Source organism: Argentina silus, assembly GCF_951799395.1.
Source record: "Argentina silus genome assembly, chromosome: 2".
Classification (NCBI taxonomy): domain Eukaryota; kingdom Metazoa; phylum Chordata; class Actinopteri; order Argentiniformes; family Argentinidae; genus Argentina; species Argentina silus.
Window position 1 is genome coordinate 13,612,987 of NC_139656.1, and position 14,022 is coordinate 13,627,008.

The 14,022-nt window shown below is 39.3% G+C and overlaps 1 protein-coding gene across 19 annotated transcripts in view; it reads left to right on the forward strand.

Annotated features, from left to right (window-relative positions):
- Positions 1-7,565: 7,565 nt before the first annotated feature.
- picalma (phosphatidylinositol binding clathrin assembly protein a) overlaps positions 7,566-14,022 on the forward strand; it is a 47,160-nt gene continuing 40,703 nt past the window's right edge. For all 19 annotated transcript variants that reach the window (XR_014554617.1, XM_083684932.1, XM_083684923.1 and 16 more), the window contains exons 1-2: positions 7,566-7,680; positions 7,841-8,058. Coding sequence is in view for 18 of the 19 variants with exons in the window: in XM_083684932.1 (XP_083541058.1) it covers positions 7,929-8,058 (130 nt within the window). In the remaining variant the exon portion in view is untranslated. The remainder of the gene's footprint in view (positions 7,681-7,840; positions 8,059-14,022) is intronic.

The following is a 14,022-nucleotide window of genomic DNA, read 5'->3' on the forward strand; positions in this document are numbered from 1 at the left end:
ATCCATGAACATTTATTTATGTTGTAAAAAGGATTTATAAGCAGTTAGAAAATGTTTAACAAATCATTTGTGAACCATTTGCAAATACTTTTGAATATAGTTACTAATAGTTTACTAAGAATTTAATAAAGTTTCTGTAGGAATAATTATTTTTTAATAGTGAGTTCATTATTTATTAATGGCTAGCAGTTCCTCTACTGTGGAACCAGAAGGGGGCACTCCTAACCCATAATATAATATCAAAGTGTTTGGGGAGTGCCCGAAAGTGTTCTCACTTATAGACCCTTTTGCCATATTTTTTTGCAATTATTGTCCCACACCGATGAAATCGGAGAGACAAGTAGCCGCCATCTTGTTGTGTAAAGTATGTTTATCTCGCCCCTCCATCAACCTCATAGGTCGGCTAGTGTAAAAGTGACATTGATGGGCGCTGTTTTTTAACTGTTGTTTAACTCTGCTCAGCGCAAAACAAAAAGCTCTGCTTCACGCTTTGGTTTTACAGTCCTGAAAAAGCAAACTGTTCCATTGAAAACAATGGGAAAACAAGGAGAAAAAATAAAATGTACAAATTTTTTACATAAAAAATAAAAAATAAAATTAAAGCTCGCTGTGGAAACCGGAGTTGTGTAACATTGGTTTATAACCAGTCGCATTTGTAACCAAATAATTTGCCTGTGCAAATATTTTTGTCTTATCTAACGAATTTTCGAATAATATTTTCAGAATTCCATGCAAAGCTGTAAGAAGCAAGACTGATGGAAATATTGGCTGTGCAAACATTTTGGCTTAGCCTATTGATGAAATTTAAGTAAAGGCGTCTTATATCAATACAGAATTGTTGTCTTGGGGACAACATGTTTACTGTACACTTGTTGTCTTTGTGGTTTCCAAACAATGTGTTGATCAGTGGCATCACTAGGCCTGGATGTTTTTCGTCCAGCCCCGAAACTTTTGATGGTCCAAAAAATCAGTCTGTACATCTGATATAGGTTTTAATAACGGCGCATCACTTGTGCTTTGCAGTATTGTCGTGGTCTGTCGGTCGGTCGGTCAGTTGTTCGGTGGCTGTCTGTCTGTCTGTCTGTCTGTGAGAGAAAGAGAGTGAGAAAGTCTCCCCTAAACCCCCCTGGGCTAAGCCCCCAATGTCCTCTAGTCCTAGAAATGCCCCTGTTTTTTATAAGATAATTTAAACATGAGTGAATCAACCAAAGACAATGTGTTATTGGTTTATTCTGAAGGATGCTTCACAGCTCTTACAAAGGTTAGAGTCTATGGACTCAGCACTGTGAGGAAACCTTTGTTTAGTCAAAGTTTATTGGTCATATGCACAGGATAAAGTTTATGAATCTTGGAATGTAAAAAATACCATTTCTGTGCTTCTCCTCTCTCATCACATTCAGTGAATCTTGCAGCAAAACAATTCTATCCATACTGAGGATGAGGAACCGTTTTTAATTGTTAAAAACATTTATACGATAAGAAGCCAGGATGAAACACATCTCAGTGTGAATTTTGTACTGAAAGAAGGTGCGTAATTGGCTTTGAGCGCCTTTGTGTCTTTTGTAGCCATTCTCAGACAGGAAGGCCCTACTCCAGGTCCCAGGTGGCAGAAATCAACAGGATGCCTCATTGTCTCTGCCTGAAACACAAGCCAGGAGGTTTTCAGATCGCAAGAAAAACACACCTTTTCAACAGCACTGCTTTGGAACAAAAGTCCCAGGGCAGTGGCTGCAAGAGACACTGTAACCATCCGAACCTCCATCTGGCAGAGGAGAAGGTTTCATCAGGAGTCATTGGAGGAAGAGAACTGTCTTATTTCAGATGAGCTACAGTAGCTAATCTAATTTTCCTTCTTTTTTTTTTCTTTCTTTTACAGAACACTTAATCCAGATCAGAAGGGTCCTGTGTTGCCTCAATACTCCCCTGATTGAACTATTTTACCCCTTTGTTTTTAAAAATAAACATTTCAAACAAATGTCATGTCAATTAACTGAAGCATATCATGAGGTATTATATAGCTGTTGCTCAGATTTGTATTACAGTCTCATCCAAAAGCAAGGAAGGATCCAATCTGAAGGGGGAACATAATTCATCATTACTGGTTGAAATGTTCTGAAAAACGAAGAAGAAAATGATCAAACAGCTAGGTTGAATGATCAAACAGCTAGGTGTGTTTTACACCAGCCATACTTCATGATAAGGATTCATGATCAAAATAGGGAACAACTAGAGGTGCTAAAAGTCCTGGCAGGTGGAGCAGGCTTTTTTTCACTGTAGCTACACCTACTGTAAGACAAGATTCTAAAATAAAGTTATCATTGTTGTATTGTTAATGGATTTGACCCTATTAGTAAAACTAAGTGAAAATCATATTAAGCCATTTCCAGGAGTACATCATCAAACAGAAGAAAACAACTGAAAGATGAATAAATCTATCTAACTGAAACCTGGATAATTGCAACATCTGGCTACATGCATATGAGGACAAAGGGAAGCAGTCTATCACCCCCTTGTGGACATCAGCTCAGGCAACAAGCGACTTGGCCAATATGTTTGGCCCTTGTGTTTGAGTGCCTCATCTCCTGAGCATTTGGAAAGTGAGGTGCATCTCCTCTGTGCAGCCATTCAAATACCCTACTAAGACCAAGGCATTGCCATTTCAAAATGACAATTAGTAATGCATCAAAATGTGATGACATTAAAATTCTATGTCAATAAAATTGACATACAAGTACTGCAGTAAGAACATTGACAAATTATTATTTTGGCCATGTGAATCTTGTCCTGAAATTCCAATTTATGACCATATCAATGCTCTCTCCATTGTAAAGCACTCAAGAAAATTCTAAGCATTCTGCACACACCACTGGAGTGAATGGGAATAGGCCGTTCAGACTGAGTATCACTAAAGTCAAGGATTGGAAAGGAGAGGAATCAAGTTGTTTATGATTCACACATCATTACTACTCATTAAGAATATACAGTGCGCTGCGTAATTAAAAAATAAAAAGGGATGTGTGTAATTGATTCCTATGCAAATCAGAGACCCTATAAAAACAAAGATATTAATTCCAAAATTACATGAATTATTATCCTTGCAGATAGGACTCAATTCAACTTATTGAGTGATTTGTTGATTTTTTTTAGTGTGACTGTCATAGCAAAGGGTTTGAATACTTATGTACATGAGGTATTTCTGTATTTCAATTTTAATATTTACTGAAATTTCTAAAAACCTGTTTTCACTTTGTCATTCTGGGGTATTGTGTGTGGATTGATGGCAAATTCTTTTCATTAAATCCATTTTAAATTGAGTCTATAACACAACAAAATGTGGAAAAAGTTAAGGGGTCTGAATACTTTTAGAAGGCACTGTCTGCCTAAAGCTGCATTCGTAGCCAGAATGAAAAGTTACTGAAACCTGTAGTGCTCATTTGATTCATTATCAGTCTTGCTTCTTACAGCTTTGCGTTGATTTCTCAAAATATTATTCCCAAATTCGTTAGGCTATATGCCTACTGTATTTAAGGGGTGAGGGGTGTCCACAGCAAGCTTTAATTTTAAACGGCAGCAGCTGTTTTTCTCAATGGAACAGTTCGGTTTTTCAGCGCTGTAAAACCAAAGCCTGGAGCTGAGTTTTTTAGGGGGCGTCAAGCTCCTGAACACCCGGCTTTTTCAGAGCTGGACAGAGTTGAAAAAGGTTCAACTTTTGATAAAAGCTGCGTCCATCAATGTCACTTTTACACCAGTCAATCAGGTTACAGGAGGGGCGGGACAAACACAAATTTCACTACAAGATGGCGGCTACTTCAGTTGAAAATGAAGATGTCTTCCACTACAGTTTCTGAAATAAATATACACTCTTGTTGTATGAAACAAACACTCTAAATGTATTTTACCCCCTCTTTCTAGCAAGCTACTCTCTTACTAGCATAGAAATGCCTACAAAGTTTATGTTAGCATAATCGCTAATTGTTGCTAGCTACCTTGCCAGCTCAAACACTGTATCGGGTAGCCAAGCAACAACAAAAGCCCAGTGCTGCTTTAACAAAAAAAAGCTTGCTGTGGACATGGACATGCTACACTCCTAGCTATCCACTTTGTACCCTATGATGACATGTTTAATGATGTCACCTCGAAACTCATAAACAACATCGATGGCAAGACGCGTCTTTCACCGTAGCGTTGTAAAAATTGGGCCAATCAGTGTAATTCTGTACATGTCCCATCTGTATGGCAAGACCCACCATTCACCCAATTTTAATCCAAATTGTTGCAGTGGTGTCGGAGAAAAAGATTGTGACATACGAACAGACAGAGACCTTTTCATAGTCCCCTCTCCAATTTCTTTTCTCCATGGGGGACAACTGAAGATGGCTGCAGTACAGGCCTGGCAGAGCATCACCAGAGAATATATCCTGCGTCTGGTGGGTTCAGTCGGTCACTTCAGACAGTTATTGCATGCAAAGAATTGCTGAAAAAAATACTAAACATGAGTACTTTATTTGGACATGATATTATTTTTTCCAATACTTTTGGAGCCCTGAAATAGGGGGAGAATGTTGAAAAAATAAAATTACTTTCTAAATGGTGAACCCAATCTGAAAAAAAAAACATTGAATTAAAAGCTGAGAATCTCTACTTTGACCCCATAGTAATTGAAGTGTTGGAGTATTGAGCTAAAAGAAGACCAAATGCTTCCTCATTCCAATACTTATAGAGGGCACTGTAACTCCATTGAAGTTGGTGCGTGAAAGCAGTAATTGTAGATATTGGCCACTAGATGTCCTGCTACGTATAGAATAAGAAATTGGTTGTTTTTAAATGTTCATGCAGGTTGCATATTCAATTCATCTGCACAATAATGGTCTTGGTAAATTACAATCCTTATGATTTAACCATCACAATCATAAGTCTGTGTTTTGATCTATGCAATGTTTGTTTAGAAAGACTGAAACGACAATAAAAACATCCAAATATGGTAATACACCTGTGTATTTTGGGTTATTATGGGTAAGACAGTTAAGCTCATGGCATTAAAGAGGAACTTAAGCGAAAAATCAACTTTTGATAGCATTGAGTAGTCACATCAATTTTAGCCTCAACATTTACTAAAACGTGTAAAAACTATAACTTTGGACATGAATCCAGTATTTTCATGTTCAGTATACACACCTACACACCTTGCCTTCAGAACTGCCTTATTTCTTTGTGGCATAGATTCAACAAGGTGCTGGAAACATTCCTCAGAGATTTTGGTCCAAATTGACATGATAGCATCATTGCTGCAGATTTGTCGGCTGCACATCCATGATGCGAATCTCCTGTTCCACCACATCCCAAAAGTGCTCTATTCGATTGAGATCTGCTGACTGTGGAGGCCATTGGAGTACAGTGAACTCATTATCATGTTCAAGAAACCAGTTTGAGATGATGTGAGCTTTGTGACATGGCGCATTGTTCTGCTGGAAGTAGCCATCAGAAGATGGGTACACTGTGGTCATAAAGGGATGGACATGGTCAGCAACAATACTCAGGTAGGCTGTAGCATTTAAACAATGCTCAATTGGTACTAAGGGGCCCAAAGTGTGCCAAGAAAATATCCCCCACACCATTAGATATTTGCGTTAACGAGCAGTTGAGTGTAAATCGAGTCAGTGTGAGAACAGATCATGATTAGCAGAGAGTTGTGATGCCCTCCTTTCCCTGACAAATTTGAAGGTTGGTTTTATGGAAGCTACATCAAACCACAGCTCAGAAACAAATCTTGTTCTCAATTGCATTTTTGGAAAATGAAGAGAAGGAAAATCAAGGTGAAATCAGCCACTGTAGTCCCTCTTAAATAAGTTGTTCCTCATTAATAAATGGGTACATTTTTGTGATTATACAGCACACAGTTTTGCAGATTGTGCCTTTAATGGTAGAGCTCATAAATACAGAAGTGTATGTAATTATTTTCAGAAGACTCTAGCATCTCCTCTTGATGATTTGGTGCGTGTATTTTGACTGGTTGTTGTATAAAACAGAGGAAAGCTTTGGTTTTATCTAGCATACTGTAATGATAGTATAAGAAAATTCAAGTTGAGTTTACAAATTGACAAAACCTGAGATTCTTCATTGGAAAGTACATTGAGAGCCCCACTCAGTGGTTTCGTCATACTGGGTCACCAACAAAAAGTGCAATGGAGCAAATACTATTCACATGAAAATAGCAATTGATTTTTATAACATTTGTGTGGTGCTCAAAAAATTATATTCCATGACAGTGTTATTCAAACATGATTTCTTTTTTTTTACATAATTTGTTTATAAACGCTCCCATGAGAACAAACACATAAACAATCAATGATCTATCAATAATAATCAATTGTTATTTTGTTAATTACAAGGTAAGACAGTTATTATTATTATTATTATTGGTCACATTTGTAATTGTATCATGACAGGAATACATTCCATCTCAATAAAATTAAGTATGACAAAGACTTCGAAAAGCATCCGGCTTTATCGTCCGGCTATATCCATGTTGGCTCAACAACTTTGCCGGGAACGTTATTCAATTGAACCGTATACGAGCCACAATGGTGGCATCTGTTCTCTGAACGATAATAAGCGGCAGGTCATTAAGACTTCCGGATTAGTTTTCACGACTTCAAAGTAAAAACACGAGGTAAGAGATCACTGGAAAGTGATGGGATCACAATATGCTATCATATTCTGTATGAAATAATGAAAAGTATATACAATTTCAAGTATTTTTACATTATAATTTACATATGTGTGCAATTACATATAATTTGACAGGGCGCATACGTACACAAATAATATTCTAAGGCTAAACTTGATATTTACTACCAATCTACTGAGCAACATTTGTAGAATCTATATATCTACGTTATATATGCCATATGCAGACCGCTCATGGTTAAAAGTCACTTGATTCATATTCCAGAAGTGTTGCTGGGTAGATTAAAAATATAATTTAGCCTTGGAAAAATATTTATGTACACTCCATTATATGTTCCCTATGCAGTCCAGCAGTCTTTTATCAGGTTAATTGAGATATTAGAAGAATTACAAATCCTTAAAAAAGCAAATAATACATTGAGAGGATTAAATGCTTATTTGAGATACGTTACATAACATTTGTGGTTCCTTTTTCCATATCTACCATTTCTAAATGCTTAAACAAGTTTAATGTGGGCGCTTTTATTTGGAAGAAATCCTCATTTACATACACCCGAGGTTGGTGGGCGGGCACTATTGTCGTTCACGGAACACAGATGATGGCGGCCTAGCTGCAAACTCAGCCGTATCTCACATAAAACTTGGGAGGCTTCAGTCAGAGGGAGGAAACACACCCGCCATTTTCATACAAGCCTCCAGTCCATTTAAACCCAGCGGGGGGGGGGCACAGACTTCTTCTCTGGGAGAGAGAGAGAGAGAGAGAGAGAGAGAGAGAGAGAGAGAGAGAGAGAGAGAGAGAGAGAGAGAGAGAGAGAGAGAGAGAGAGAGAGAGAGAGAGAGAGAGAGAGAGAGAGAGAGAGAGAGAGAGAGAGAGGGAGAGAGGGGGGAGAGGGTGGGTTAGTGAGAGAGTGTGTGAGAGGAAGAGAGGAATAGAATTGCATGGGAGAGGAGACCGAGGACATTCACGGAATTGATTAGAAGGCAAAACTCTGGGTTGGTATATGTTTTGGCCGCCCGGTGTATAGTGAGAACATAGTTATGAAAATTATATCAGAATCTAAAATCAAGTCCTGGATGTAGGCTGTGGATTTACACGAATAACGTTTCTACCGTCTCAATTTTCTTCCTCTCCTCTCTCTTTATCTTGTGTCAGGTGGCAGGACAGTGGAAGCTACTGAAGACAAAAGCAATTCCACTGGATTTGAAACATTGTATCTCATTCTTTGTATAAATCTGCGAAAATGTCTGGGCAAAGCATTACGGATAGGATAACCGCAGCTCAACACAGCGTTACTGGTTCTGCGGTGTCAAAAACTGTGTGTAAGGCGACCACGCATGAAATTATGGGACCAAAAAAGAAACATTTGGATTGTAAGTATCAGTATTGTCTGTTGTTACACTGTTGCGTTTCATCAGCTTGTTAGACAACTGGACATTGTTTGGACCGTGGCTGAGGCCTACGATATCAAACAGTTATTGTTTGGTTGCCCACCTAAACAATGCGGGGTTTCCTATAATTCTGGTAGAATTAACCCCCATTTGTGTCAAATGCCATGCGGTCAACTTTACATACAATTGAAATCGTGTGTGTGCTTGACATGTAAACAATGTGATTAACAGTCATACACGATTTAACTTCAAATCATTAATTTCATACACACGATAATGCATAATTCTGATGCCGACCAAGATTGTTTAGTGTTCATCTAATTGCAGTCCTAATTACATGTGGAATGATTGTTCAAGTTCCTAGGCTGGACATGGTAAACAAGATGTGGTGGCCAGTGTGTGTCCCTTTCAATGTACGTTTTACATGCCTGTAGGTAATTTACCGTTCAGTGAGTGTCCCTGCATGATCTCACCATAGCCTTCCCTACACCACAAGGCCATCTGAGTTTTTCTCCACCCAGTAAATATTGTCCAACTCAGTTTCTTCATCATTCGTTCAATGGGGAACATTGTCAAATAATTTCCTTTTAGGTGTCATTGTTTGTTCTCAAGTGCAAGGTGGTGTCTGACTACTGAGGGTTGTACAATTTACATACCCTCTGCACTTCCTCACAATCACAGATAATGCCTGCAAATCAGTAGAGAAGCAGAAGCTCATTTGACTTGAACACTTCTTTGTCTCAAGTTAACCACCAAAGAGCAACTTTTGTTACTTTCCATGGAATGCCTTTTAATGATGCAATGATGATTAAGCTGTATGCCATTCTCATGTTGATTGTTTTTGATGGTATTGCAACAAAATTACAGGATGATGGTGAACATTTTAGCCACCAGGTTGTATTCTGATTGCAGTTTGAGAAGTGTTTATCCAGTGAACTATTCTACTGGAACCTATTGAGGATTAAGTTATTCTACTGTTTGGATACAGTCCTTTGCCAGATGAAACTCCAACTATTTGCTGATGAAACCAAGGCAGCACACTGTTGAGCATAGGACATGTGCTTTGATATGAAGCAATGGTTCAGTTGAATTTTGGGGGGCAACTTCAGTTTCTAATCAGCAACTTTGTAGGTGTGTTAGTATTCTGTGGAATCAACTGTCTATTAGGCCAAGTACTTTGGTCTAATATTGTCTATGATCGTCACACAACCAGACAAAAGAAAGGGAAGTTGTAAGCTACATAAAAAACTAAATCTCACCATAGGCTACATATTTGTCAGTAGGACTATCACTTTATCTGTGAAGATGTGTCAGTATTGGTCGAGAGAAAAGGCACACATGTTTCATATTACGTATTACACTCCATCAAATTATACCATACACCCCCTCATTTTCAATTAAGTTACTTTATGTCTTTGGATGTGAATGCATTAAATAACACATAAGAGTGCACCTGTACTTGTAGGTGTCAGGTATCAAGTCTGTTTTTGTCACCAGAGAAACTATTTTCCATTACAGTGGCTATTTACAATGGCCAGCCTTCTCAATGACAGTGCTGGTCTCGAGCTTGCATAAGCATTACCCTTTGCTCCTTGAGGCCATATCTAGGTTTATGGTAGGTGTTAAATGAGCTCAGGTAGATTTTTTTTTTCTGCTCTTCCTGATGTTTGCCCTTGCCATTTTCGGTTACTTCGCTCAGTGTGTTTCTTATTTCTGGGTTGTTCAATGTACCTGGTAAAATAAGGGTTGAATAAAAGAATAGGCCTACTGCCCTGTTCACGGGTAAAGCAGTTCGACTGCAGGCCTTGCCACATCAAAAGCTATTCACCCTATGCTGCCTTTTTGCATACAGCTTCTTGGTTTTAGTGGCAAGAGACTCACTGAAACCAATTTCCTGTCAAGCCCTATTTTTAGAATTGGCTATGTAGTAAGAAATGCCATGTGCACCGTTGGGTTTTGAAGGGTATGTCTGAAACTCAGCTGATAGAGGCCATACTGCACTGACTTCTGTGCCACGAATGCTTGTTGATTGGTGTCTCCTGTATAGGGCTACTGGAACGGGCCTCTCAAGGCTCCTCTTGTAGACTGGAGTTGGCAAGAGCTAGGCAGGAATGTGACAAAGGTTGGAGGTATTTCAGGAGGGCCGGGTGCACTTGTTGGAGTTTCCTGTCAGACAGAAATAGCAATAGCGTGTCTAGCTCCTCTCCTGTCTGTTTCTGATTTGTACACAAGATACAGCCCCCTTCCAGCTCTTTTGATTTGGGTTGGGTTTCCGTCCAGTGTGCGCATTCTTTAACACTGCCCTGTTAAATAAACTCCACCAAATAACCTTAAAGAGATGGACAGTAGCAGTTACCAAAGAGGATAAAATAGGTAAAGGTCAAATAATTGGCTAGGAGATTTGCTTGTCCACTTTCGTGTACAGGAAGTGTAAAATGAGCCCTGAGAGAACTGTTCCTGTCAGGGTTTAGAACAAGATACACTGAAGTTTCATAAACGACACCACTTGTAGTTCTTCAAAATCAATTTAACATTTAGTACCTGTTACTTTAGGAATTTCTATGGACCAATTGCTATTATATAAACCTGTTTCTCAGTCAGACTCAAAGTGCAAAGTTCTATCGCTAGCATTTCAACAACTGTACATGGAAGGTTTACCTAACCATTGTTTCCCTTGACTTGTGTTGTGCCCAAAAACAGGATGTGCAATTTCTAATGAGGTAAAGTGTGATTCACTGTCCACCTGACAGTATTTTTGGTGAACAATAAAAAGCTGAATGTTATGTCCAGATAAGGTTATGTTATGGGGTCCTTTGTACGTCACCTTTAATGAGTCAGTCGGGGGGGTGTAATTTGTGTTTGTGCCAAGTTCATTATCGTTAGGCAAAAACGAGGTTTTTGCCTAGGTTTGGGCATGTATAGCTGCCACTAGAACTTGCTAACTTGTCTTAATTGATGATTGTATCTGCTGACAGCAGCAGCAGAATGTATCTGAAACATCTTGTCTGCGTGAGTGTAAGCAAATGCCTCTAAATTCATTGGATATTGCAACATCATACAGTAAAACAATGACCCAAAACATACTGCCATAGCATGGCCAAAAAGTGGACAGGTCTTGACTGGCCAAGTCAATCTTCAGATTTAAATCCAATTGAACATGCATTTAATTTCCTGATGATAAGATTTTAGGTAAAAAGACATCAAAACAAACAACAACTGAAGATGGCAGCAGTACAGGCCTGGCAGAGCATCACCAGAGAAGATACCCAGCGTCTGGTGGGGTCAATGGGTAGCAGACTTATTGCATGCAATCGACTGTCCACCAAATACTAAACATGAGTGCTTAATTTGGACATTTGATGAATCTTTCCCATTACTTTTGGGTACCCTGAATGGGTACTTTATGAGTGATGAAACCAATATGTACACAAATACAAATCAAATAAAAGCTGAGAATCTTGTGGTGGAAGTCTAGGATTTACCACTCTGTACTTTAGCTCTTCGGAAGTAAGAATCAAGAAATAAGTCCTGAGTAGCCACAACATATGAGTCCGGTATTTATTGCTTGCAAACAAGAGACAAGAGCGTAACAGCAGCCCAGCGTAGAACCGGGGGTCCGTTCAGCACAAGTCTAAAGAGACAATGATCAGGTTCGTCTTTTATACAGTTTGAACATATTGCCAGGCACCTACAAGGCTATCGGCTGATGGGCTTGTGCTTACGTGAGAAAGGGCGGGAGAGAATGAACAATGGGGAGACTCTCTTACTGATCAATCAGCGCATTCTTACTGATTAATCGCCGTTCAACATTTCACACCTATGGGCAGGATGCGCCTGTCACCACTCCCTCAGAGATCACCACTGTTCATATGGTAAATCATACAGTGCTTCTCAGAACAATGGCTATAGAACCTTAGAGGTGTGGCAAGAGAAAATGTAATCACAGTAGTTACACAAGTTGTATTAGTCATATGAAAGTGTATAACCTGAAAATAGTTCTATGAATGTATTTTCCATAACAATCTCTACTTTAACCTCATAGTAATTGTTTGATTTCAAATCCAAACTTTGAGTGTAGAGCCAAAAGAAGAAAAAATGCTTTACTGTCCCATTACTTACAGGCAGGGCACTGTAACTACAGACATACTAGATTTGGGTGTCTCAGCTGATTTGCATAATAATCATGGTTATATTGATGTGATCTCACTCAACCACCTCCTACAAAAGGCCCTGTAATACAGGCTTCTATTTATTTAATAATTAATCAAATATGCAAGAGGTAATTTTTAGTGCTATAAGTTATGTAATAAGGAGGACTGGTCTACCCTTGGTACATATTGTGACATTACTGTGTAAGCATGTTCTATAGGATCTGGACTTATTCTGGGAGCTTGACTCATATGAGTCAGTCGTGCAATATGATGCTCCCTAGAATCTGCTGAGACTAAGAGGCATGCAGGTTTAGGGATCAAACCACAGCAGAGTGTGTGGAGCAAAACCCTTTTAACCACTTCAGTGTACCAGAGCTCTTCTTTTTTTTTTGCTCATCATTAAAACCATCTATTAAAGTGTTTCTATATAACTCTAAATGAGAGATGGATAGATGGATAGATGAAGGATGTTTGAATTGATATGCAGTTGAGTTTGGTTTTGTTCCACACAGTAAACATGGCTTACTGAACAGAAGAGTCCAAATGTGCACTCCTACAGCAGAAGGATGTACCGGGGTTTCTCAGCTTAGATCTCTAAAGTTCTGAGTACTGTTTGCTTCTTGGCAGTTAATTGAATGCTACTAATTGGCCAGAGATACTACCAACCTAGTGTCCCAGGTCTGAATCACTTCCTAATTAGAGGGGACAATTTCAAACCAACAGTGCTACAGACCTCACTAGGCCAAGGATTGAGAAGGGGGTTCTGGCTTATCCAATACAGTCACAAGGTTTGACTGAAATACAGTTTATGAATGATACTGCAAACTGTTGCAAATCTAAAAGTGCTTCCTTGTTTTTTTCTCTTTCCTTTGTTTCTGAGTCTGACACAATGTAGCCCAGTACCAGTTTATTTATGTATGGTTTGAATTATTTAACTGTTTTGACGTATAATACTACTGCTTGTTCCTCTTTGTTGCAAATAGGCTACTAAAAGCAAATCAATCAAATAGCCTGTAGCTATCGCCTACTACATGAAGTTATTGAATAAGGCCTCATGTTACTCTGAAGGCCTCACCCACACTCCAGGCTTGCTTGCCTATGAAATGCACTTGTGAGTGGTGTCTGTCATCGCTCTCTTGTAGTGGTTTTGATTGAATTGTGGTAGGCCTTCTTTCACCAGGCACTAAATGATGTCCTATTCTCATTTGCAATTGGGAGAAAGTGGATTCCCCCTGCAAACCTTGTATGTAAACAGATCCCACTGTGAGGAGGGGTTGACACAGAACAGTAGATGAACTTCAGTTGCAAGATGGACAAATACACTTTTTTTTTTTTTAAAGTGAGGTTGCTCATGAGGTTGCAAATGTCCCAATGAAAAGTGGACCTTTCTCCTTTCCTGAGGTGGCATCCACCTAGAACCACTAAGACAGCAGAGGTTCTGTTAATTAACACACATCTGTAGCCTTTGTGCCCTACGAGAGGTAGGTGCTGCCTGCTACTTCACCCTGAACCCCCTGCGAAACGTAGCCCACGGAGCATGTGACCGCTGGGGCATCGAATGGCAGTCCTTCAAAAAGAGTGCTGACACACCGCCGGCCCTAGCTGAATGGAGCCCACTGTAACTCTGAAAGGCCTTTGAGATTCAATATCACGATTCAAAGCTGCAAACGGGGCACTGCCATCAAGCACTCATTCTCTAGTCTCCAAAAGAGCCCTGGTGGCACTATTCAGGGCTGGATTGGGCCATTCGCAGAGACCAGTACAGTGCCCTGTGTAAGTGATGGCACAGTGAAGC